The 25,063-nt window shown below is 38.5% G+C and overlaps 7 protein-coding genes across 11 annotated transcripts; 4 read left to right on the forward strand and 3 right to left on the reverse strand.

The window, feature by feature from the left end:
- Window positions 1-24: 24 nt before the first annotated feature.
- On the reverse strand, window positions 25-4,658 carry LOC104720764 (V-type proton ATPase subunit B2). Its single transcript, XM_010438643.3, has 15 exons — window positions 4,449-4,658; window positions 4,042-4,112; window positions 3,826-3,881; window positions 3,628-3,726; window positions 3,385-3,444; window positions 3,172-3,283; window positions 2,884-3,092; window positions 2,498-2,626; window positions 2,267-2,404; window positions 2,020-2,170; window positions 1,491-1,573; window positions 967-1,014; window positions 831-884; window positions 625-708; window positions 25-532 (listed from the first exon to the last, which is right to left on the reverse strand). Exons 2-15 carry the CDS (start codon window positions 4,100-4,102, stop codon window positions 347-349), a joined length of 1,470 nt encoding a protein of 489 aa, XP_010436945.1. The 5' UTR covers window positions 4,103-4,112; window positions 4,449-4,658; the 3' UTR covers window positions 25-346.
- A 326-nt stretch (window positions 4,659-4,984) lies between these two features.
- On the reverse strand, window positions 4,985-7,548 carry LOC104720767 (putative protein phosphatase 2C 64). The gene is made up of 5 exons (XM_010438645.3): window positions 7,203-7,548; window positions 6,349-6,848; window positions 5,892-6,259; window positions 5,576-5,812; window positions 4,985-5,477 (listed from the first exon to the last, which is right to left on the reverse strand). Exons 2-5 carry the CDS (start codon window positions 6,656-6,658, stop codon window positions 5,211-5,213), a joined length of 1,182 nt encoding a protein of 393 aa, XP_010436947.2. The 5' UTR covers window positions 6,659-6,848; window positions 7,203-7,548; the 3' UTR covers window positions 4,985-5,210.
- Window positions 7,549-9,916: 2,368 nt separating this feature from the next.
- On the forward strand, window positions 9,917-12,909 carry LOC104720770 (phosphoinositide phospholipase C 3). 3 transcript variants are annotated; one of them, XR_015570714.1, is made up of 8 exons: window positions 9,917-10,377; window positions 10,823-11,019; window positions 11,110-11,245; window positions 11,349-11,537; window positions 11,612-11,826; window positions 11,897-12,025; window positions 12,130-12,357; window positions 12,459-12,909. XR_015570714.1 is itself a non-coding variant. In XM_010438648.3 (8 exons), the coding sequence occupies exons 1-8, from the start codon at window positions 10,069-10,071 to the stop codon at window positions 12,771-12,773; spliced, it is 1,707 nt and encodes a 568-aa protein (XP_010436950.1). In that variant the 5' UTR covers window positions 9,917-10,068; the 3' UTR covers window positions 12,774-12,909. The 3 variants fall into 3 exon arrangements, 2 of the variants coding, with proteins under 2 accessions (XP_010436950.1, XP_010436951.1); XM_010438648.3 differs by having other exon boundaries at window positions 11,908-12,025; XM_010438649.3 differs by having other exon boundaries at window positions 9,958-10,377; window positions 10,841-11,019; window positions 11,908-12,025.
- Window positions 12,910-12,939: 30 nt separating this feature from the next.
- LOC104720769 (monooxygenase 2) lies at window positions 12,940-14,920 on the forward strand. Of its 2 annotated transcripts, none has more exons than XM_087471362.1 (6): window positions 12,940-13,181; window positions 13,255-13,401; window positions 13,485-13,547; window positions 13,639-13,801; window positions 13,888-14,116; window positions 14,200-14,920. In XM_087471362.1, exons 1-6 carry the CDS (start codon window positions 13,102-13,104, stop codon window positions 14,805-14,807), a joined length of 1,290 nt encoding a protein of 429 aa, XP_087327488.1. In that variant the 5' UTR covers window positions 12,940-13,101; the 3' UTR covers window positions 14,808-14,920. The 2 variants fall into 2 exon arrangements, 1 of the variants encoding a protein (XP_087327488.1); XR_015570715.1 differs by having other exon boundaries at window positions 12,976-13,181; window positions 13,898-14,116.
- A 201-nt stretch (window positions 14,921-15,121) lies between these two features.
- Window positions 15,122-17,591, reverse strand: LOC147933484 (putative CDP-diacylglycerol--inositol 3-phosphatidyltransferase 2). Of its 2 annotated transcripts, none has more exons than XR_015570716.1 (11): window positions 17,169-17,415; window positions 16,846-16,996; window positions 16,657-16,741; window positions 16,498-16,547; window positions 16,260-16,299; window positions 16,108-16,152; window positions 15,958-16,023; window positions 15,761-15,861; window positions 15,615-15,671; window positions 15,428-15,526; window positions 15,122-15,331 (listed from the first exon to the last, which is right to left on the reverse strand). XR_015570716.1 is itself a non-coding variant. In XM_087471363.1 (11 exons), the coding sequence occupies exons 2-11, from the start codon at window positions 16,913-16,915 to the stop codon at window positions 15,272-15,274; spliced, it is 687 nt and encodes a 228-aa protein (XP_087327489.1). In that variant the 5' UTR covers window positions 16,916-16,996; window positions 17,169-17,591; the 3' UTR covers window positions 15,122-15,271. The 2 variants fall into 2 exon arrangements, 1 of the variants encoding a protein (XP_087327489.1); XM_087471363.1 differs by having other exon boundaries at window positions 15,761-15,875; window positions 17,169-17,591.
- A 261-nt stretch (window positions 17,592-17,852) lies between these two features.
- On the forward strand, window positions 17,853-19,589 carry LOC104720771 (heavy metal-associated isoprenylated plant protein 26). The gene is made up of 2 exons (XM_010438650.3): window positions 17,853-18,517; window positions 19,047-19,589. Exons 1-2 carry the CDS (start codon window positions 18,440-18,442, stop codon window positions 19,428-19,430), a joined length of 462 nt encoding a protein of 153 aa, XP_010436952.1. The 5' UTR covers window positions 17,853-18,439; the 3' UTR covers window positions 19,431-19,589.
- Window positions 19,590-19,741: 152 nt separating this feature from the next.
- Window positions 19,742-24,272, forward strand: LOC104720772 (beta-galactosidase 14-like). The gene is made up of 18 exons (XM_010438651.3): window positions 19,742-20,091; window positions 20,207-20,302; window positions 20,405-20,517; window positions 20,608-20,674; window positions 20,763-20,855; window positions 20,932-21,170; window positions 21,264-21,369; window positions 21,445-21,529; window positions 21,612-21,730; window positions 21,804-21,971; window positions 22,057-22,235; window positions 22,324-22,433; window positions 22,516-22,625; window positions 22,721-22,831; window positions 22,900-23,001; window positions 23,092-23,237; window positions 23,319-23,673; window positions 23,753-24,272. Exons 1-18 carry the CDS (start codon window positions 19,888-19,890, stop codon window positions 24,020-24,022), a joined length of 2,673 nt encoding a protein of 890 aa, XP_010436953.2. The 5' UTR covers window positions 19,742-19,887; the 3' UTR covers window positions 24,023-24,272.
- Window positions 24,273-25,063: the final 791 nt, after the last annotated feature.

The raw sequence follows: 25,063 nt of genomic DNA on the forward strand, positions 1-25,063 counted from the left end.
ACATTCGTGATCACTGATCAGTAATAAGACGAAGAAATGTATATTGATGTTGTTCTGAACCAGTATTTTGGTACCAAAAACGAAAAAAAATAAAAATAATCATAAATTACAAAAAGAACCTCAAATCTCTCTTTCAAAAAGAATAATCAACCTGCTTGCTTAGTTTCGAAGACAATAATAATAAAGGGTCTAGCGATTGGGAACAAACACCATTTATTGGGACGGACGACACAGAGGTGCGAACCAACCGCAGAAGTAAAAACAAACAATGCATTTGGACATATCACCACACCAACGTACAGTAGTATATCACCACACCAACGTACAGTAGTAGCGATTCTGTTTTTCAGTTGGTAGTGTCGCGGCTGTAAAACTGATCAAGGGTTTTCGCGGGTATACGGTGAAGCAACTCACGGGGGAAGATCCGCAGGAGTGTCCATGCCAGGTCGAGTGACTGGAAGATATTTCGGGTATCATAAGCTCCCTGAGCCACAAACTTCCTCTCGAATTTGTCCAAGAACTCAAGATATAGCTGTTTTTGCATCAGACATGAAAAGTGTTAAAAGAGGAATAAGAAAGGGAAAGCGTTTAGAATGTGTAGTAAAAAGAAAAGGTTAGAGAGACCAGATCCTCGGACGAAAGAGCTTCTTCTCCAACCACGGCTTTCATGGCCTGGACGTCCTTTCCAATAGCGTAGTTGGCATACAACTAAAAACACAAAAAGATAATAACACGTTAAGCTCAGGCTAAAAATTTGACAAGTAAGATTTACGTGTACTAAGCTTGTCTACGATGCTGGCAATAGTGTCGCACAAGAAATAAGGTCTTACTTGATTAGAAACATCAGAGTGGTCCCTGCGAGTCATACCCTCACCAATGGCACTCTACAATACAAAGTCAATTTACTTTATTAACAAATGATCACCTGGCTTCATCTTTAATTTATTTTGAATCTCCCACACTTACCTTCATGAGACGAGATAGAGATGGCAAGACATTGATAGGAGGGTATATCTGTGGAACACAAAGAAAATTGGTATTTTTAAACCAACTTTTAGGAAACGTCATATCCGCAAAACAAGTAACAACTTCTTACAGTTACACAAAAACTAAAGTGAAACACCTTTCAAATTACTGCCATTTCGGGTATTACAGATGATACACAACACAATATATGCCGAGGGACTGTTCGCTAAAGAAACACCAACTACTATCAGTTCTAGTCTTTAGCTAGCACATACATAGATTCAAATGTCAGTGTTTTGAAGCCATGACCAAGATGTTTCAGTTTCCGAAAATATTTTATCACTATCCACATGCTCTCTATATCTAAAAACTCAAAGGTAGTTCTAAATTTAACAAACTAAATCAAAAGTCCATAAATAAGATTGTTACAGGGTGTATATGTTTCTCATAAAGGTAAAGTTCACCTTATAGTAATATCGATTATGATTAGACCTTTGAACCAACTATCTTCTGAAATAGTGTACCTGTCTATTGTGAAGTTGTCGGTCAATATAGATTTGGCCCTCTGTAATGTATCCTGTCAAATCTGGTGTGGGATGAGTGATATCTGGACAGAGAAAAGGGACAGAAAATTAGAGATCTCGAACAGAATTATTCACTGACCAGCAAACCTTTAACATAGGAGCAACAAATAATCTTCAGTGAAAAGGCTATATGATCAGATTGCCTAACAGAGGTGTACTACACTAACTAGTATATCATCCACTCAGTTTGTTAGATTCCCAAACAGCTAGACCTAGATGGACGCTATGGGATCGGGCAACGACTTATTATAGCATGGTTTATCTATTCCTCTAAGTCAGCTTTCAGGTGAGTTCTATCCCAAATTTACTTTAACTGATCTCGTTCAAGCTTTACTATCTCTTATTGTTTGCTTCAAACAAATTTCGTTCACAGTCAAAGGCAATGATGGTAAAACAAAATACATACAACCAGAGAAGCCACAAAGAATAAATGTTGAGCGAGTTCATGATAATAGCAACTAAAAATTACCATCGTTTGGCATGGTTAAAATGGGAATTTGAGTGATGGAACCTTTCCTCCCCTCAATTCGCCCTGCTCTCTCGTATATGGTAGCCAAGTCGGTGTACATGTAACCTGGATAACCACGCCTTCCAGGCACTTCTTCACGGGCAGCAGAGACCTAACGGTATTAGTCAACGTTAAACACTATGTCAGGCTTCCTATTATCTCATAAGTACATGAGTTGTGAACAGAGCATGCAAGTATCAGTTATCACCTCACGAAGAGCATCAGCGTAGGAACTCATGTCTGTGAGAATGACAAGGACATGCTTGCCACATTCATATGCCAAGTACTCAGCCGTTGTCAGAGCAATACGAGGAGTGATGATACGCTCAATAGTGGGGTCGTTTGCCTGTACGGGAAACAGAATGAGAAACCTTCAGAAAGAAAAACAATGGAACTAAAATATGCTTCAAGATTTCCATAGTTCGACTGAGAGACTTGCCAAGTTAAGGAAAAGAGTCACTCTCTCCATGGAACCATTCTCCTCGAAATCACGTTTGAAAAATTGTGCAGTCTCCATGTTCACACCCATTGCTGCGAACACAATGGCGAAGTTATCGTCCTCTTGGTGCTGCAAATACACATAAATGGACCAATGTGATGGTGTGATACTGTTATGACGAATTAAAAATATGGCATCACACAACTCACTACTTAGTCTAGATTTTACCAAATCAAAGAGGGCATTGCAGTGCTCTCATTCAAATTAAAAGAGTCAAGAACTATTATCCTAGCTTAAACCCCTAAATTTATTTTGTAATGGGTATGTCCAACTGTTTAATGTAACAAAGCAATTTCCAGCTGTAAAGACGGATAAATAATGTTTACCTCGAGAAGATTATCAGACTTCTCTAAACGCTTAACCAAACCAGCCTGACGGCAAATCTGAGCAGCAATTTCATTGTGGGGAAGACCTGCAGCAGAAAAGAGGGGAATCTTCTGTCCTCTGGCGATAGAGTTCATGACATCAATGGTGGATATCCCTGTCTGAATCATCTCTTCAGGATAGGTTCTCTCACTGGGATTGATAGAACTTCCTGGAGAAACAAAAGTCTAGAATTATATATCCCTGAGGGTTTAATTATGTGACAAGAGAGAGTAAAAAAAGCAGCTCACCAGAAATATCCAAGTAGGCCTCTGGCAAAATAGGTGGACCGTTGTCAATGGGCTTCCCTGAACCATTGAAGATACGACCAAGCATATCCAAAGAAACAGGAGTTTTCAAAACCTAAGAAAAACAAAGTGGAAAAAGAGTGAGACCATGAAATGGTATATATATTATATAAAAAACAGTGATTACTTATCAACTCGATAGGAAAAAAAGCATACCTCTCCTGTAAATTGAACAGTGGTGTACTTGTTGTCAATTCCAGATGTTCCCTCGAAAACCTTGACAGTGAAATAAAAAGAAATTGATAAGTACGAGATGTAGAAAAGGGTAAACCCTGGTGCAGCATGTTTTGACTAGTAATGTAATGACTGGGGCCAAATTAGATTGATATTGCATTTGCATTCAATCAAGCAACAGAGACTGAGAGTAGAGGAGGAGAAAGCAAATGAAGAGAAAGAAACCTGAACAACAGCTTTCTCGCCATCAACTTCGAGAACTTGACCACGACGTGTAGTTCCATCCCCAAGACGGATATTGACAATTTCTTGGTATTTAGGGCCCTGGAGAAAGAAAAAAAAGAAGTAGGTGTCATCCTCCATCCATGGGAGAAAAGAGAAGAATAGCACAGAAGACAAAAGAGCAATAAATCTAAAAGATACCTTGACTTTTTCAAGGATGACAAGAGGTCCAGCGACACCGGAGACAGTTCTATACTCTGCGGTAAAGAAAAAGCAGGCAATGCAATCAATATATATCTATCTGAAGAAACAAGTGATATTGAAAGATAGATAGATAACTCCATAAAGCTTGTCAAGATCACAAGGGAGACTGGACTGGTGCAGTGTATAGAGGCAAATGAGATCCTAGGGACTTACCCATGCCGATCTCGAGGGTGCCATCCCCATCCAATTCAAGGTTGTTATCAGCAGCACCCATGATTTCAGATCTTCACCAAATCAAATCAGACCCAAAGGGAAACACAAACGATGTCAGCAAATATAATAATGAACTAGGTGCCGTCCGACGTTAGCAAAGCAAATCCAGAGTATGTATGCAACTCCCCGATCAAATCCTAACTAACATCTATTGATCGTGAATCCAAATCTTTTTTAACACAATTTTTGAATGAATGAATGAATTTCTCAATCGGATCAACAACACGGGAAACAAACAAACAAATTCAAATCCAAATCAAAACGAAGAGAACAAAGAATATGCTGAAATGATTAAAATCGGAGAGAGAGAGAGAGAGAGAGAGACATTGTAATAGTATTGTAAGTACCTCTCTTTCTTCTTAATCCAAAAGATCTGTCGAGGAAGGAGACACACAGAGAGAGCGAAGAGAGAGATCTATGTTGGTGGACGATATTACCCACCCGATTCGATTTCAATCAGTTTAGTTCCCATCGTTTTGAGCTATTTTACGTTTATAGCCCCTTTTTTTTTTTTTTTTTTACACTGTCCCATTTGTAAATTTAATCATTTTGTTTCCTTTTTCAATTTATTTGAGAAAATATATGAAGGAGACACATACAGTAATAATTATTTGTTGATTTTTTCCCCTATTTTACATTTGCTATGAGTTTGATAATGAGAAAAGAATCTATTACAAATTTACAATGTTTCCATTTTTCATTTTTTTTTTTCTAAAAAGATGGAAAACTCTCGCAAAAGATTTGTTGATAGTATACAAAATGTCTACTATAGTGTTGGAGGGAGGGAACTTTAGAAAGGTAGAAGCAGATAAAAATAAACTTTTGAAAAAAATTATTAAGAAGAAGATCAAAGAGAGAGAGAGAGAGAGAGAGAGCGAAGATCTTTTAGTGAATAAAATTGATTTGCTCCAGTCTCCTCCTCCACAGCTAACAAAGAAAGAGGAGGGAACCCAACAAAAACTACTACCACTTAGATTATATGAGTATCCTTCTTTCCCCCTCAAAGTCAATAATGATAATATATATAATTATATATAAATAGTTACAGAAGATCTTGGAAAAGAATATTGTTTTTTAAGGACAGGGTAAAAATTCAATTGGGGAAGCAGCTAAGCTTGTTGTGTGGGAGTTGTTGTGCAAGGCGCCAAGCTGTTGTGAGGCACATTCACACCCGCGCCTCTCACTGACACCGTCGGTCCTTTTAACAAGCTTGCTCTGCTCACTAGGTTTGTATCGAAGAAGACCACTATCACTGTTATGTCATCGTGGAAATGTCTCCTCACTCCTCTGTCAATCTTTTTCAGGTCTGAGTATCTCATCTCTCTCTTCTTTGCCGCTTCTTGAAGCGCTACTTTCACCAGCCGCTTTGCAATCCCCTGGCCACATATCCCCCCAAACAAGATCATTAATTAATTAGTATGTTCCATATACTGTATATTAACCAAAAGAAACCACAGAGAGAGTGAATGCGCACGTTACGCGGATGATTGTGTACGATGTCTACTGCTTCTTGATTACTCATATGTTCCCATAGTCCATCTGAAGCACATATTATAAACTGATCTTGCGGCTCCAGTGTATGCACCGTGATCGCCGGCTCTGCACTCAGTAATGGCCTGCTGAACGGTGACCTCAGCCTGAATTTGGCGTACAGCGGCTCCCTGTTGAACTCTGACCTTTTCAAATACACATCTCCAATGGATCTTGACACCTGAGAGATACAGATGATAGTTCAGATAGACAAGACAAGAATTCAATTGTAAGATCTATATATCTTATAGATAGAGTACCTGAATGATGCCTTTGACTCGCCAGACGTTATGTTTGAGAAGCACAATATCGGGATGATCAGGATGCAGGGCCTGAAGTTCCCGCCGCACTGACTCTATAGATGCGTTGTGCTCGGCAGAGAGCTGAGTGGCGTGAGCCTCACCAGTGACCCTCGTGACTTGTCCCAGCACTGCCCTTGAGTCCCCCGCGTTGGCCACATAGAGCTTCCCATCGCAGATGACGCTTACAAGACAGCAAGATCCTACAGTGGCTATCTGAGGTCTAGTTTGAAATTGATTGGTAACAATGGATAAGAACCCTTCTTCAGTCGCTTGGAAGGCTTTTCTGATCACCTCCGATGACATACACTGTTGCTCCGCAGTGAACCCTGTGCACCCACCACCACAAAAGATAAGATAAAAAGGAAGGATGAGATCAAGTCCTATCTATTAATTAATTTGAAGTAGAGGGACGAACTCTTGAGGTGGTGGAACATATGATCGTTGATGAAGCGGGAAGTCTCAGGGCCGCCGTGGCCGTCGTAGACGCCAACAAAGGTGCCGTAGGGACCAGAGGGGAGGGTGCTAAGGGAGCCAGACTCGAGCTGGCTCTGGTCCTCGAGCAAGCTGTTGGCTTGGACAACGGCCATGGAGAAGTCACCAAAGACGTGCTGAGCGGAGTCGCGGAACCAAAGGAGACCCTCTTGACGGCCGCCGGAATCTGAGGCCTGGTGATCTGACCGTGGCCAGAGACAGGCATTGAGAAAGTTCATCAACCCAGATAGCATCCCTCATCTCATCCACCACAACATAGAAAACTTGACAGTTTTAAGTATGAATCTCACACACAAACACAGCTCTTTCTCTCTCTAGTATACACCAGTAATATTCTTCTGCTTCAGAGGATTAAGAACTGGAACCGCGCAGCAGCGGACAGCCTTAGACTTAATAAAGAGAGAGGAGTGCTTCTTCTTCTCACTGCAGAGTCGTCCGTGAAAGACAGACAAAATAGCGGAAAAAAGTGAGAAACAATCTTGGATTGGATTGGATACACTCCACAAGTAATGAATGGAAAAGAGAAACGAATCTGTTCTTGTTTGGATTTGCAAAGATGGAGACTTTGTTTTCTAATGTTAAAAGATAGGAATTTGATGCAACAAGATTAGAAAAGTGTGGATTTGAGGGGGTGGTGCTCTGTGGATTTGGTCAGGCAAAGCTAAAAGAAACAGTAAAAACAAAGTCCAAAACGATTCCTAAAGAAAAATCAAAAGGATTCAAACTGGGTCTCGTATTCTCGCTTCTACCCCAAAGAAAGAAAGATGGAAACTTTACCTTGGAAGATGGGGAAATCTTCTAACAACACAGTTGAGCTGAGCAACAAGAAGAAAGAAAGAAAGAAAGATGAGCAATGGATTTTTCAAGATGTGGGCGTGGAATTTCTTCTTCTTGAGTATGTATTGTTGTATGTTAGATCTACGAGACGGATCAACCAAACTTATTTTATTCCTTTCTTTATTATTTTATTATTATTTGTAAATTAAATAAAATTAAGCGAGCGGATGAGGAAGAACCGAACCGAACCGAAGCAGAAGAAGAAGACCCCAAATTGACAACAAAAGTATAAAAGATGTACTGTTAAGAAATTGCGATCTCTCTCAACAAGTCACAACAAAGTCACAACTTCAACTTATGATCTTTCTATGTCGTCATAAACAGTGATGATCAATGACAAGTAAACGTGATTATTGGTTTAATCAGTCGCCGAACGCGACCCTTTTTTTTTTTTTGTACAAGAAATATTGCAAAAAAAAATAGTGTTGGTTATATTATATATCTGGTTTCGCATTGGTTAATTCAATTGTACAGTTCCGCGGTTACTATGAGTGGTTCAGTAACTTGTATTTAAGCACATTTGTCATTTTTCATCTAATCAAGGTTTCACAATTTATTTTGATATTTGGTTGTTTTGCTTTTCTCCTCCTATCTTATAATAGAGAGCTCTAATCTCTAGTCTCTTTAGTAGTAGTAGTAGTGATATTCTTCTTCTTACCTTACCAGACAAGACCCATAAAAGACCAACGATGGAGAGGTCGGAGCCAGCACATCAATGGTCCCAGCTTCTGGCTCCACTCCCCTCCTCTCGTCCTTTTGCCTCGTTAGAGAAAGAGATACTAATATATGCTCTAACCAAACAGTGAGAACGAATCTAATAACTAATAAGAATGCTATTTATATATAAGTGAATAAAGAAAAGAATCGATATTATTGACATAATTCAAAGTCTTCTCTTTGAATTAAAACCATTTAAAAGAAAGAACCAAAAAGAAAAACAAAAAAAAAAGTAATATTCAGCTTAATGAGTTTGGGTCAAATGTAAGAATTTTCTGAAACGCTTAAATATATCTTAAGACAAATCAAAGAAAGAGAATACACCTAAACCGTAACACACGTATCATATATATACACTGAAACTACTTTTAAAACTAAGACTACTTCTTGTCGATTAGTATAATCAACATTTTAATCGGTGAGAATATAGTATAAAATCATGTATAGTCTACAAATAATATATGTGGATTCATGAATCTTTCTTTTTCTTTCCCCCACACACAAAATTTGTATCAAACGTTTAATGCCCATAAAAGTGGTGGTCCAAGAAGACCCTGAGAGATATGTATAAATTAATATATATATATATATATATATATATATATATATATATATATATATATATAGAGAAGAGGCTTGGCCTTGAAGAATGAAAAATTGCATATCAATTTTGATATATAAAAAAAAAAAAAAAAAAAAAAAAAAAAAAAAAAAAAAAAAAAAATTGGGACCCGAAAGTGATTGGGATAAAGTGAGATATGTCACTTTACCTAACATTATTTAATTTTATATTAATGTATTGTACCACTAAATTTGGCCCTTTCTCCTCCATCGACTCTTTTGTTATTTATACTTTTGTAGTACCAATAATAGAAGAAGCAACTATTGGAGTTTTCAGCTCCAAAAATGAAAACAAAACTATCAGTTAACTTTAATTAAGTAGTCAGAAAATTAATACTACAGTAGTAGATTGTTTCTAAAACATGAATAAGTCCAGCTGGGTAATTATTGTCAATGGTCAAGATAATCTAACTTTCCGGGTCCAACTTGATGTATGCAATTTTAAACCTTTTTTATATGTTATTTTGTTCTCAACAAATAGATACACTATTCCAAAACCTAATTTCAGCCATGCGATTGTGAAACCTAGCTGATACTCTCCACGCTCCATGATAACTGACCCAGTGTCAGTATATTAGATTATGTATGTGTGAATTGATTTATAAAGATACAAATGAAAAAATAATAGCTCGGGTGGTGTGGACTGTAGAGAGGTCGTCCCTACTTACAGAACATAGCTTCCATCAATCACACAAAAATCCAACCACTCTCAACCTCTCACTTCAGGACCATCTTCATTATCCAATCATATCCCAACAATACCTTCACTTACATATATAATGAAACTGATCATAGGATTAATTCACAAAAGAATCTACATAGTAGCTATTTAGATAGCATTCATATATATATACTACAAATACAAAGAGAGAGTACACCATCTCCCCACTTTAGCAAAAACGCCTACAAACACGTAAATGTAAGAACCAATCACATATCGTATCATACGGTTTTGAACATGCAAGAAACCAGTGTTAATTCCACTTATCAAAAACAATAAACAGTATTCCTAAATCCTAATTCAAAGTCTGGCCTACCGACTTAACTCTTAAGAATATTAATGGCTGGACCGCCATGAAATGGTGAATTGTAAATTTTTCAAAAAAAAAGAAGATTTGAATCATTTGATGCTCTGCTAATGCTATTAGTGCTCTCTTTAATTTGCACCTCAAAAAGCTCGTATATATCCCCGATAGAAAAGACGTGACAATATATGTCAATTGATCCTTTATGTTTTCATATATCGGACCCATGCATGCATAAAATATCTGTAAATCTAATTTATAAGGTTTTTATAGCCATGCATAAACAAATTTACTTTTAAAATAAGAATTAATTAACTGGAAGGGCGAGACACGTTCCTTGAGATGAGAACACGAGCATATATTCTTGATCATTTTTTACAGCATATATATCATATAACTATGTGTTTGTGTACGTTTCTAAGAATTAACAAAAATAATAACAAATGTCAGAGAGTTTCAAAGTATGCTTCTGCTCTAGCAGAAGCTTCAAGGAGAAAACGAGGCAGCCACCAGTAAGCATCAAGAGACTCTTCGAAGCTTACTCAAGAAACGGCAAGATGTCTTCCAAAGAGCTTCTAAGATTTGTGAGTGAAGTCCAAGGAGAACGGCAGGCAGGGTTGGACTACGTGCAGGATATCTTCCACAGCGTCAAACACCACAACGTTTTTCATCACCACGGACTTTTTGATCTCAACGCTTTTTATCGCTACCTCTTCAGCGATCCCAACTCTCCTCTTCCCCTGCCTGGCCTGGTATAAAGTTTTCAACTCTTTTTAGGGATTTTTTTTCTCCTTCAATAAAAAATGTTTGTGTAACTTGTTAGAATATTGAGAGGAAGAAGAAAAGAAACAGAGCAAAACAGAGCAAGAGACAATGTCTCTTCTCTCTTAAGAAGACAAGATCGTAAACTGAAACTTTTATTTATATGAAACTTGTTACGGTTTACAATACGATCATAACGTCTATTTATAGACTTGAAACAATATAACGAAACATGACAAAGGTTTCGACTCGTGACTCTGCACTTGTACCTTTTGATATATGCGTCGTTTCAACACATCATGCCCCTTAATCACATTTTTCTCTTATCATACATAATTACATTTTCTATATGATGACGTAACTCAATTATCACTAACATAACTGGCCGGGTAGTATTACATGTATATATAAATGTTGTTGATTGGGTTAATTAAGGTGCATCATGACATGAAGGCCCCGTTAGCGCATTACTTTGTGTACACGGGACACACCTCTTACTTGACTGGGAACCAAGTGAACAGCAGAAGCAGCGTCGAACCGATCGTGCAGGCTCTTAGAAAAGGCGTAAAGGTGATCGAGCTCGACTTATGGCCTAATCCTTCAGGGAACGCTGCTGAAGTTCGTCATGGCGGGTTGGTCCCCTGCCTCTAACGACTCTCCTAATCAACAGGGCTCCCCGTTTTCTCTCATATCTTTTAATTTGGGTTCTCTCATCACTTCAGGACACTGACATCGCATGAAGATTTGCAGAAATGTCTGAGCGCCATAAAGGATAACGCGTTTCACGTGTCTGACTATCCAGTCATGATCACTCTGGAAGATCATTTACCACCCAAGCTACAAGGGCAAGTTGCTAAGGTGAGATGGTTCTGCAGCAGAACAGAGTCTATATACTCTTTCCTAATTTGAAAAAGAGTTGTTCACAAATGACAGACTTTAACTGATAATATAATGTTTGTAGATGTTAACTAAAACATTCAGAGAGATGCTGTTTCGTTGTGGCTCAGAGAGTCGTAAGCATTTTCCATCACCAGAAGAGCTTAGGAAGAAGATTCTGATCTCTACGAAGCCTCCAAAGGAGTATCTTGAGAGACAAACCGTACAGCCTACTCCAATGGTTAAAGAGACTTCTTGGAGCAGACCAGCGAGTGTGAGAAGAAGTGATTTTAACCGCCAAATGGGAATGATTTTGCAAACATTCATAAATTTCGTCTCTTGTAACAGAGTAATAACATGGCATGGAGAGGAGAAAACAAGATTCTTGAAGAATTGGAGAGTGAAGCTGTGGGATATAGAGACTTGATCGCAATTCACGCTGCCAACTGCAAAAATCCTTCGAAGGATTGCTTGAGTGATGATCCAGAGAAGCCTCTACGGATTAGCATGGACGAGCAGTGGCTAGAGACAATGGTTAGAACCAGAGGAACGGATGTTGTCAGGTAAATAATATACAGCGAGATGAGATGAGTCAAAATTCAAGATGTTGTTTTAACCTTTGATCAAAGTTAGAAACAAAACAGGTTTACACAGAGGAATCTGGTGAGGATATATCCAAAGGGTACAAGACTGGACTCGTCAAACTTCGATCCTCTAGTTGGGTGGACACACGGTACTCAACTGGTTGCTTTTAACATGCAAGTAAGTACTGGAAGTGGCTCATGATCATGTTGTACATATTAATGATTATATACACCGTTTGAGATATACTTACTTGTAATAAATAAAATATATATGTTGGAAAGGGACATGGGAAGCAACTATGGATAATGCAAGGAATGTTCAGGGCGAATGGTGGATGTGGGTACGTGAAAAAGCCTCGCATCTTGCTAGAGCACACACTCTTCGACCCTTGCAAAAGGTTTCCCATTAAGACCACTCTCAAGGTGAAGCTTTACACAGGCGAAGGATGGGATTTGGATTTCCCTCAGACACACTTTGATAAATACTCTCCTCCAGATTTCTTCGTAAAGGTAAATAAACAACCAACAAGAAGAAACCACTTTTAAAACTACAACTCCGTTGATCCTGATCTATTAAGAGTAATTGTGTGTGTGTGTGTGTCACATATCAGATTGGAATAGAAGGAGTACCCAGAGACACGGTCTCTTACAGAACGGAAACAGCTGTCGATCAGTGGTTTCCTATATGGAGCAACGACGAGTTCCTGTTTCAGCTCTCTGTTCCAGAACTGGCGCTTTTGTGGTTCAAAGTGCAAGACTACGACAATGACACACAGAATGATTTCGCGGGACAGACATGTCTTCCTCTGCCGGAACTGAAGTCCGGGGTTAGAGCAGTCAGGCTTCACGATCGAGCAGGCAGAGCTTACAAAAACACGAGGCTGCTCGTCGGCTTCGCCTTTGACCCTCCTTATATGTTTCGTTGAATCTTTATTTTGCTTGCTTCAAATAAGCAGTGTGTGTATTCTCTGTTCTATTCTGCCAGGGGCCACGGTGTGACGATGTATGTAATATTAATATGTAATAACTCCATAACAAAATACTAAAAGAGATTCGATTCCATATTTTATTATATAGGGGATATTTCATACTGTAATGTTATAGTGGGACTGTAGCCGCCTGCCTAGAACGGGGTAGCCTTGTTTGACTTGTCATCTCCCACCGCATACTGTCTCTCTTTTCTTACCATATATAAGAGAGGAAGAAAAAAGTACAGAGAGCTTTGTTTCTTGTTTCTGAGATCATCAACGCACCATGGAAGAACACGGTACCCTAGATATCGTCATCGTCGGCGCCGGAATCTCTGGCCTTTCCACGGCAGTTGGGCTCCATAGGTGTGTGTGTCTTTTGAGTTGTTATTGATTAAGTAGAGTAACTTAACAAAAGTGGTGTGTGTCACTGTCACAGGCTTGGGATCAGAAGCATGGTGCTGGAATCTTCGGAGATACTGAGAGCGACAGGATTCGCATTTACGACTTGGTTCAATGCTTGGAAGGCCATGGAAGCTCTCGGCGTTTCTCAGCATCTTCGCAGTCTCCATGATCGCCTTCAAGGGTATCATCAAAGATCAAACTAACACTCTCATTTATTAGTATATTCATATCAACTAGGGAACTCATTTATTTATCTTGATGCAGATGGGTGGTTGGATCCATTTCTGCGGCAAATCCTTCTAAAGAGATGCTGTTTCCAGAATCCGAGTATGTTTCTTCTTCCCTTGCACAAAACGCGTGATGCTACACAATAAGTAAATCAGAAAACTTCAATTATCTTGTTGAATGGTTTTGTCAGAGAATATGAGTCTCGATGCGTACAGAGGAAGCTCTTGTTAGAGGCTCTAGCAGGTGAGTTGCCTGAGGAGACCATAAGGTTTTCGTCTAAGGTTGTTCATATCGAATTGTCTGGACACTACAAGATGGTTCATCTCTCTGACGGGACCATCCTCAAAACCAAGGTTGTAACTTCTTGTCCTCTGTAGTGTATAGACCATCTCAGACCTGGTCACGCTACGGAATTCTTATGTTTCTAAACGACTTTCAGGTTTTGATAGGGTGCGATGGTCTGTACTCAGTGGTTGGTAAGTGGCTAGGCTTCAAAAATCCGGCTACAACTTCCCGGTTAGCGATCCGAGGGCTAACCCATTTCCCGGCAGGCCACGGATTTGGGAAAAGGTTCTTCCAGTTTTATGGAAACGGTGTTCGTACAGGTTTTATCCCCTGTGACCACAACACTGTCTACTGGTTCCTAACCCACAGCTCCACTGATATAGGTAGACGGAACATTAACTTTTAATCTACAAGTTCTTGTTCCATATCCTCTACTGTGATTGACTCTTCTCCTTGCGCTTGTTAGACGAGGAGACAAATCCGGAAATTCTGAAAAAGTTTGTGCTGAACAAGATCAAGGACTTGCCTGAAAACATTAAGAGTGTCGTGGAGACCACCGATCTTGATAGCATGGTGATGTCACGACTGAAGTACCGACCTCCATGGGAACTCCTATGGTCAAACATCACAAAAGATAACGTATGCGTTGCAGGGGATGCGCTTCACCCAATGACTCCTGATATCGGACAAGGCGGTTGCTCAGCCATGGAGGATGGAGTTATCCTGGCTCGTTGTCTCGGTGAAGCTATAAGAGCTAAGAATCTGAAAAGTGAAACAGAAGATGAAGAAGAGAGTCATAAGCGGATTGAACAAGGTTTGAAGAAGTATGCAGGAGAAAGGAAATGGAGAAGCATTGATCTTATAACAACGGCATATACAGTAGGTCTCATACAGCAGAGCAGAGGGAAGTGGATGAACCTGTTCAGAGACAGGTTCTTGTCGTCTTTCCTTTCTCGGTTGCTGCTGAAAAAGTCTCATTTCGATTGCGGAAGCCTTGTCTCCCGTGAGCAAGCAGAAGCCTTGTCTCCCGTGAGCAAGCAGAGGATTGAAAAGCTTGTTATTCAACAACTATAGATAAAGAGCTACAGACCAGTGTTCACATATGTTTCACTTCTAGTTATTATATAGAAACTCTGTATAGAAAGAAAGGATTAATAAAAAGCCACAAGTCAAGGTTCAGTAGTGAACAAGAAGCTAACAAGGCAAGGTCCTTCTCCATCTTCAAGGCTTCCCCTTATTATTTTCTATCAGTGTGACTATTTAGAGAGTTTTGGACCATTCGTGTAATTCTTAATAACTACTTGACTCGAGTAGAAAAATAAACACGGAGAGCTTTAATGTAGAGAGAGTGTTGTTGACAAGGAATAAAATTCTGAGAACAAACAAGGTTGCAATCAAATATCTCTTTCATCTCATAGAAAACAAAGACTAGAGTTTTTATCTACATCCACCACTAAACAAGATAGCTTCGTATGTACACAACAATAAACAAAAGAGTTTAACACACCAGATTCAAAGAGCACAACAAAAACGTAACGTTAGGCCTTATGCTGTTTCTCTATGTCATACAGAACACAAACATCTGCAGCCGTTTTCATCTGACACACGCAACCACAGAAAAACCAAAAAAGCCGATAAGAACCAGAGGATGCCTACGCTATTTGAGGGATTAGATAATTCTGGATGGGACTTACCTGAATCACATTGATGATCTGCTTGATCAACCAACCAAATATGCTCAAAGCCAAGAGTATAGAGAGTGGTGAAATCTGCGTCAATGATTCAACTACCACCTGAGTGAGAAGATTGAAAACACACAAGATTAGAGCAGAAGATAAGCTTAAAGAGATCAAAGGGGAAGATAATAGAAGAGAAGCTCACGGTCATCAGGTTTTCCGTTTGGTTCTTTGCTATGAGAAGAAGAATTATATAGAGAACCTGTAGTCATTTGAGAAACCTCAAGTGTTTACAATATCTCCCAAAAGCTAATGCATCCAAACACTTCAAATATCAAAACATCCAATTACCTCGCAGGAAACACAGCAATAACCCATGAACATGCGGTTTCCGTAGTAGAGTCTAAAGAGCCAGCTTGTGCTATCTTTCACATCCTTATGGCTGGTCTTCCCTGATAGAAATGTACTGTGAATCAAAGTATTAAGTTCCTGCTTTGCTATGTCCAAGAACAATACATCTCAGAAGAGTTGATTGGAATGAAGAGTACCTATACATTTGCAGCCAGTGACTAGCGATATCTAAAGCCAGCAATGACAGGAAAACCAAGCTAGGCCTGTTTATAGTCCAATACTGTGTTAAACATAAAACGTTATGACAAACGGCTATGTCAGCAAAAAGATGTAAACAGTATTCACACCTGTATATTTGGGAGAGAATCACGAGAAGACAGGCTGTGCTGACTCTGTAACCACGCACAGACCCCAAATTATGACAAAGATGTTTCTATATAAACTTGAAAAGAATAAGCAAGTTGAATCTCAGGTGTATGTAATGTAGTGGAAGATTCACCTATCTGTAACCATGTCCAACACAGCTCCAAATGTATAGACTGAAAGGGGAAGAAGAAAAGAGTTGTGTGTCAAGTATCTACTGTAACTATATAGATCAATGACAAGATAATAGCACGCTGAAACTCAACAGTAGAAACATGGATCTCCAAATTGTAGATAAATGTCAAGATTGTACAAGAAAACAATAATGAGTGGGTGGAAGCTAAAGAATGAGATGGGGACAATGATAAGAGCACCTTGGTTGAATTTACGAGCGCACCATCCATCGACAGCATCACAACAAAAACTGGAAAAGCACATTGATCAAATATGAAACAAGTACCAAACACACAGGATGGGGTGGGGGTGGGGGGGGGGGGGGGGGGGAGGAGAAGAAGACTAGTTTGGAAACTCACCTGAAAAAGTACAAGAGGGAGAAGAGTGTCTTGTTGGAGAAGCACACAGCAAAGGCAATGCAGTTCAAGAGAACTCTCATGTACCCTGCCCATTTATGCATGTAACATCAAAAACCGTAAACCTATGGAAGATGACATCTTTCTTTAAAGAGAAGTAAAACAAATGTTAGGAAGTAGCAAAAAACGGACCAACGATATTGGGAATGTAAAGGTAGACAGAGAGCTTCGCCGGTCTCTGCTTTGCCTTGTTAGCCGCCATAAGAGAGAGAAAGAGAGAGACTTTACTAATGCAATCAGTTTCAGAGAAACACAAGATCTCACCAATGAGGGAAGCAAGCACCTACACAAGATTAGGGGGCGGGGAGAAAAAAAAGGAACAAACTTTCTGAGAATCCAACAAAGGGAAATGCATACACACAGCGTGAACAGAGTAATATTCAGAGACGCAAGTGGAAAAAGCAAATTTCACATCAAAGAAAGATATAGAAAAAAGCAGGGGAAAGCTTTGTCACCTGAATTTCCAAAAAAAAAAAAAAGACTAGAGAGAGAGAAATTGGGAAGCGGAGAAAGAGGCAGCCGGAGTTTGGCTCAAAGGGCACATCAACAACAGAAAAAATCGAATCAGATTCGCCTCTTCTCTTCTCTGAAGCAAACGTACGATTTTCGTCCTTTAATATTCTTCGCAAATTTCATAAAACTAACAACAACACTTGAAACTTTTTTTGTATTTTGTATAACAACATTGAGACAACCTCATACTGTATACTACAGAGTTTCTAGTATTATTTGTTTCTCCCCAACCTCAAGCAAAAAAAAAACCAATAGAGATTAGTGGGCCTGAGAAAGTACCATTACATGGCCCAGCCCAAAAGTCAGGATGATGATAAAACAAAGAATTGTTTTGGTCAATGTGAGTACGTCGGTCGACGGTCGGTGTGACTGGCGAGTCATCCCATCATCGTTTATCCAAGAACATTAACTCCTCAGTTTCCCCATACACACACACAATAATAATAATATTAATAAATTAAAAAATAAATAGTAACTACAAAGAAGTAGTACCATTTTCCATTTCTTTATTAGAAAAGTAAAACCAGCAGGAAATCTAACGCACGACTCTTGTCCCAAGATCAGTCATCATCAATCATCGGTCCTTTCCCTTCTCTTTAAAACACTTATAACTCTCATTATAAAACATACCGTAATTTATATCACTTCATTGTAGTATAAGATTATTAATTATCTTCTTACAAATTAGTAGTACAACTTTCTATATACTTTTTGCTTCTTTTAAAATCAAGATCTCATTGTTTAAAGAAAAACAAAATTGGGAAACAAACCATTTTACAAGAAAGAAAAACAAAAAACAAAATTGAAGGGAAGAAGGCGACTAGGAAACTGCTGGGGCCAGAAGAGAAAGGGGTGACCCATTCACTTTTAATTTTTGATTTTGAATCCAAGTGTAAGAAGATATTTTATTTATTACTATTACTCCCTTATTATTATTATTATTATATTAATTTGGATGTCTTTATATAATAATCTCCCAATTCGATTAATCATCGTATACACCTCACACACTTTCCCCTTTGCCCTCTTTATCTTCTTTACTTGCAGAGATTACTTCACTGTGCTAGCTCTCTAGCTCTAGTCTCTCCTTCTCCTAAACAAAGTTTCCTTCTTACGCTCTCCTGTGTTCTTCTTTAGATATATCTCATCCGAGGTTTCTCGATCTCTTTTTTTTTTTCTTTTTCTTTGGGGGGGTTATTAACAGCGATATATAATGGGTGTTCTTGATCATGTCTCTGAGATGTTTGACTGCTCTCATGGCCACAAGATTAAAAAGCGCAAACAGCTGCAGGTTCTATCGCCCCCACCTTTACCTTTTATTGTTATTATTATTTTTTCTTGACTACTGACAAGATTCAGCTTGAGAATTTTTTAGATCTTGATTTGGAAGTACGAACAACACTAGCTTTGTCGGAAACAACAAAGTGATTATGTGTCTAGTATAGAAACTAGCTAGCTTCGATAGTTACAAGGCTAAGTCTTGAGTGTTAGTTAGTTTAATTAGTAGATCTCGTATAATTAACTAGTTCCATAAAAAAATTAAAAAAGACTATTACTTGCCTCTGAGTTAATATCGAATTATCGCCGACCAAATAGATTCTTTTAATCTGGAAAACTAAGTTGACGATGATGATACAGAGAGAGCCATCTCTTAGATTCACACCGGGATTAGTGTATTCTATTGGCTGTCGGAATTTTCTTTATATCAATCTAATAAATCATTAATTTCCGGGGCTAACCACGTGAATATTCTTTTTATATCTATATAAAAAAAAGTAGACTAATAAGTATATTTTTGTCGTTTTGTGTGTTTCTGACAGTCGGTGGAGATCAAAGTGAAGATGGACTGCGAAGGTTGCGAGAGGAAAGTGCGGCGTTCCGTCGAAGGCATGAAGGGTGTCTCTTCTGTCACGTTGGAACCCAAAGCCCATAAAGTCACTGTCGTCGGCTACGTCGAACCCAACAAGGTAGTGGCCCGTATGGCTCACAGGACCGGCAAGAAGGTCGAGCTCTGGCCATACGTACCCTACGACGTTGTGGCTCATCCTTACGCAACTGGCGTCTACGACAAGAAGGCTCCTTCCGGTTATGTCCGCAGAGCAGATGACCCTGGAGTGTCTCAGCTTGCTCGTGCTAGCTCCACCGAGGTCCGCTACACTACTGCTTTTAGCGACGAGAACCCGGCAGCTTGTGTGGTCATGTAATGATGATCTTGTACCCACCGTTTCAATTTCTCTTATGGATTAATATTGTTCCTATCTTGTTTTGTATATTAATTCCATAACCCACATGGTGTAGCTTTCTTTGTTTTCTTTTTGTTCTATGTACACTCTTTTGATATGATTGTAATATTTGTTTTTATTCTTCTTCTTCCAAAAGACTAATTAATGTTGAGAAATATGTATGTTTTCAAATTAATTTGTATCTACGTACGGTTCGCAATTGTGAGAAGAAGGCTTAGAATGCGGATCAAGTTATGTTGTAGGAATTAGAAAACCAATAAACAATTTTTCTTATAACAAAAATAGATAGAGAGAATAGCTGAGAGACAAAGATTCCGAGCTTCCCTCTTTGACCTTGGAAATCCTCAAAACAGGGGCTCCATGTAATAAAAGTTTTATTATTCGTGTTGGTGAAACAATCAAAACAAGTAAAATTAAAATGAAGTCAAGAACACGATACTTGATAGCGATTCTACTTGTAATTTCACTCTGTTTGGAGGCAAGCCATGGCGGAGGAGAAGATAAAGATAAGGATGAGGAAAAGAAGAAAGGAGTATCATACGACGAAACTTCATTGATCATAAATGGGAAAAGGGAACTTCTTTTCTCTGGCTCTGTTCATTACCCTCGAAGCACACCTGAGGTAATTAAGAAGTTCTTCTACTTTGTTTTTGTTTAGTATATATCATTACCCCAATCATTCAAGAAACAAGAATCAAGAAGATGATTTCACTTCATGGATCTGGTTTTTGTTGCAGATGTGGCCCAGTATTATCGACAAAGCTAAGGCTGGGGGTCTTAACACCATCCAAACTTATGTTTTCTGGAATGTGCATGAGCCTGAACAGGGCAAGGTATTATATCATCTTTAGGTTCTCTTTAAATAATTCCTTTTTCTTTTGCTGATTTGATCATTTGCCTTAAATTGGTTTATATATATGTATATTGTGTTTCAGTATGATTTCAGTGGGAGATTCGACTTGGTGAAATTCATTAAACTAATCCACGAGAAAGGTCTCTACGTCACCCTGAGGCTCGGACCCTTTATCCAAGCCGAATGGAGCCACGGGTAAGAAAGATTTAATCCGATCCGAAGAATGAGGTATGTATGCTAATTCCTTTTAAAAGAAATTAATGCTAACTTAACTCATAATTCCAGAGGGTTACCGTACTGGCTACGCGAGGTCCCAGAGGTTTACTTCCGCACAGATAATAAACCTTTCAAGGTATTTCTAAGCACAGTTTTGCACTAATCCTTTAATTAGCTAGCTGTCTCACAAAATCTGATTAATGGACCGAAATCGATAAATGAAGGAGCACACAGAGAGATACGTGAGGAAAATACTTGGGATGATGAAAGAAGAGAAGCTGTTCGCTTCACAGGGAGGTCCCATCGTCTTGGGACAGGTATATAGATATATTCTACACACAATGATTCATCCATCTGAAAGCATAAACATTGAAATCTCTAAGCAAATGGCAGATAGAGAATGAGTATAACGCGGTTCAGCTAGCCTACAAGGAGAATGGAGAAAGATATATCAAATGGGCAGCGAATTTGGTGGAGTCAATGAAACTGGGAATCCCCTGGGTTATGTGCAAACAAAACGATGCTCCTGACAATGTCATTAATGCTTGTAATGGAAGGCACTGCGGAGATACTTTCAAGGGACCAAACCGACACGATAAGCCTTCCTTATGGACCGAGAATTGGACTACTCAGTACGTACAGCTCTACCTACACATCAAACTCTCATCAGTACACAAAACTAGCTACAATCTTACTTTTGGTTTCTTTTTTTTTTATATTCTTAGGTTTCGAGTTTTTGGGGATCCTCCAACACATAGAACAGTCGAAGATATTGCATTCTCAGTCGCTAGATACTTCTCTAAGAACGGATCTCATGTCAACTACTACATGGTATGTTTAAATCATCATATTTCATATATGCGTCATGTTTATACTTACAATAGTTTGAGCTCTGTTTCTGTGCAGTACCACGGTGGAACAAACTTCGGACGCACGTCTGCTCACTTCGTTACCACTCGTTACTATGACGATGCACCACTCGACGAATACGGTAGATCCAAACCCCCCAAAAAGATCCAATAAACCATTCCCGCTTTGAATCGTAATCACAAGCTGTTGGTTAATTTTTTTAGGTTTTGAGAAAGAACCAAAATACGGTCACCTGAGACATGTACACAGAGCTCTTAGATTGTGCAAGAAGGCACTTTTCTGGGGTCAACTTCGCGTCCAGAAACTTGGTCCCGACACCGAGGTTACCTGAACCAAATCATTTGTATCCGGTTTGGGTAAACCAGAGCTCAACGATCCAAGTTTTGGTTTTGCAGGTTAGGTACCATGAACAGCCAGGGACAAAAGTGTGTGCAGCTTTCTTATCGAACAATAACACAAGAGAAACCAATACGATTAAATTCAATGGTCAAAATTACGTGTTACCCTCTCGTTCTATCAGCATCTTACCTGATTGTAAAACCGTCGTCTACAATACTGCACAAGTAAGTACTCGAAAGAACCGGTTCGATTGTTTTGGTTTGGAGAAAACAAGAATGTTAATTTGAAATATTTATCCGTATGGTTTAGATTGTGGCGCAACACAGTTGGAGAAATTTTGTCAAGTCAGAGAAGACGACGAGCAAAGGTCTCAAGTTTGAGATGTTTCATGAAAATATTGCATCCAAACTAGGTGGTGATTCCTTGATTCCGGGGGAGCTCTATTTCTTAACTAAGGACAAAACAGATTATGCTTGGTATACCTCAAGGTAACTTCCTTCACAAGCAACACTTTTCTTTTTTCTTTATTTTTGGGTCTTTCTACCTTATTATATAGAGTTGATTTCATGGCTACAGCATAAAGATTGAAGAAGATGACTTACCAGACAAAAAAGGTTCAAAGACAATACTGAGAGTAGCGAGTCTTGGCCACGCACTGATCGTTTACGTTAATGGAGAATACGCAGGTAATCTAAGGCAAGGCCGGGGGTATGTATTACAACAAGACACAAACAGATAGTTTTTAAAATATGCTGTTGTTATTTCTAGGGAATGCTCATGGAAGCCATGAAATGAAGAGCTTCGTGTTTGAAAAACCGATTAACTTAAAAACCGGAGATAATCACATTTCAATCATGGGTGTACTAACCGGATTACCAGTGAGTTAGAATTTAGAAACAGAAGTCGATCAAGATCTTGATTTTTATATGTTGTCACGCAAACAAGATATTAAATATTAGTTATGATCTTTCAGGACAGTGGATCATACATGGAGCACAGGTATGCCGGTCCCCGTGCAGTTTCAATCATCGGTTTAAAGTCGGGGACGCGAGATTTGACCGAGAACAATGAATGGGGACATTTGGTAATTAATAGTCACATTTTTTTATATTGGTTTGTGATGGGAATGCAAGTTTAATCCGGTTAATGCAGGCCGGTTTGGAAGGTGAAAAGAAAGAGGTGTACACTGAGAAGGGTTCTAAGAAGGTGCAATGGGAGAAAGATGGTGAACGTAAGCCTCTTACGTGGTACAAAGTAAAAACATACTGTAAAACTCAACGTTGCATGATTATAATCATGTCTACACACAAGTATTATATTTGTCTCAACCAATGGATTTTGCAGACCTACTTTGAGACACCAGAGGAAGAGAACACGGTCGCAATTAGGATGAAAGGAATGGGAAAGGGATTGATTTGGGTGAATGGCAATGGCGTAGGGAGATACTGGATGTCTTTCCTTTCTCCACTCGGAGAGCCAACTCAAACAGAGTATGTTTTCAGAACATGACTTGCGAGACAAACAACAAACAAGCAATTCGAGACTATAACGAACCTATCTATGCTGGACAGGTACCATATACCGAGATCTTTCATGAAGGAGAAGAAGAAGAAGAACATGCTGGTGATCCTCGAGGAAGAACCAGGGGTGAAGTTAGAGGCTATTGATTTCGTGTTGGTGAATCGAGACACAATCTGTAGTTATGTCGGGGAGAATTACCCTGTATCGGTGAAATCGTGGAAGAGAGAAGGGCAAAAGATAGTTTCCCGAAGCAAAGACATGAAGCTGAGGGCGGTGATGAAGTGTCCTCCGGAGAAACATATGGTGGCGGTAGAGTTTGCAAGCTTCGGAGATCCCACAGGAACTTGTGGGAACTTTACAATGGGGAAGTGCTCTGCATCTAAGTCAAAGGAAGTAGTGGAGAAGGTAATGTCTGATGACTGAAGCATCTTAGTTGTGAGTTTTGTTTGGTTGATTGATTGATTGTGTTAAATTTATGGAACAGACGTGTTTGGGGAAGAACCGTTGTTCGATAGTCGTAGCGAGAGAGACGTTTGGGGGCAAAGAGTGTTCGGAGATAGTGAAGACATTGGCAGTGCAGGTCAAGTGTGAGAAGATACAAGGAAAAGAAGATGACAAGAAGAAGAAAGAAGATAAAGAGGAAGAGGACGATGAAGAGCAAGACGACGACGATGACGAAGAAGAAGAAGACGAGGAAGAAGGAGACGAGAACAAATATGTAAAGGATACGAAGAAGAAAAATCAAGATACGTAAACAAGACTTCTCATTGCTTTTGAGTTTTAATATCTTATCTTTTTTTTGTTTATTCTATTAGAAAGAAGAATTACATACTCAGTTATTTTTTGGGAAAAATGGAAAAAAAATCTGAAGTTATTTTTATTTGGACGTTTAATAACAAACTAGATTAGTATCCGTGCTAGAGCACGTGTTGAATTTCATTTTGTTCATATTGTAATTTTTATATAAAAAATAATTTATGTTGGAATGATGTTAGGTAAAATTTTATTTGGTAGTATAATCCTAAATCACTCTTAATCCACGGAAAAATGATTAATTTTTTAGATTTGTTTGCCTATATATGTTAACTAAATATTCTATGGAGATTTTATTTTATTCTATCGAATATTCTTTTTCAGAGGATCTTAAATCGAGATTAACAAAGGGTTACAATAATCTATCAATAATCCAATAATTAATCTTACAACCCATATTATATAGTCTACAAAAAAAGTTGTGTATTTCCGTTTTATTATATAGGTGAAAAATAATTTATGTTGGAATGATGTTAGGTAAGATTTTATTTGGTAGTATAATCCTAAATCACTCTTAATCCGCGGAAAAGTGATTAATTTTTTAGATTTGTTTGCCTATATATGTTAACTAAATATTCTATGGAGATTTTATTTTATTCTATCGAATATTCTTTTTCAGAGGATCTTAAATCGAGATTAACAAATGGTTACAATAATCTATCAATAATCAAATAATTAATCTTACAACCCATATTATATAGTCTACAAAAAAAGTTGTGTACTTCCGTTTTATTATATAGGTGATTGTTTTGAATTGGAATAAAAATACACCAAATAATAAAAATGTGTCATTTAAAAGTTAAAACCCAAAATAATTTTGGGATTTCTGAATATTTAGGAAAACATTCCTAAATTTCAAAGATGTTTTCCTAACATTATGAAATACTTCCTAAATCTAAAGAAATGTGTTTTTGAATTTTTTATTTTTTTTTTATTTTTTTTTTTGTCAACAAAAGATCAACTCAAACGAGCCAATGGGGTG

This window comes from Camelina sativa, chromosome 11 (assembly GCF_030686135.1).
Source record: "Camelina sativa cultivar CO46 ecotype springtype chromosome 11, ASM3068613v1".
Classification (NCBI taxonomy): Eukaryota; Viridiplantae; Streptophyta; class Magnoliopsida; order Brassicales; family Brassicaceae; genus Camelina; species Camelina sativa.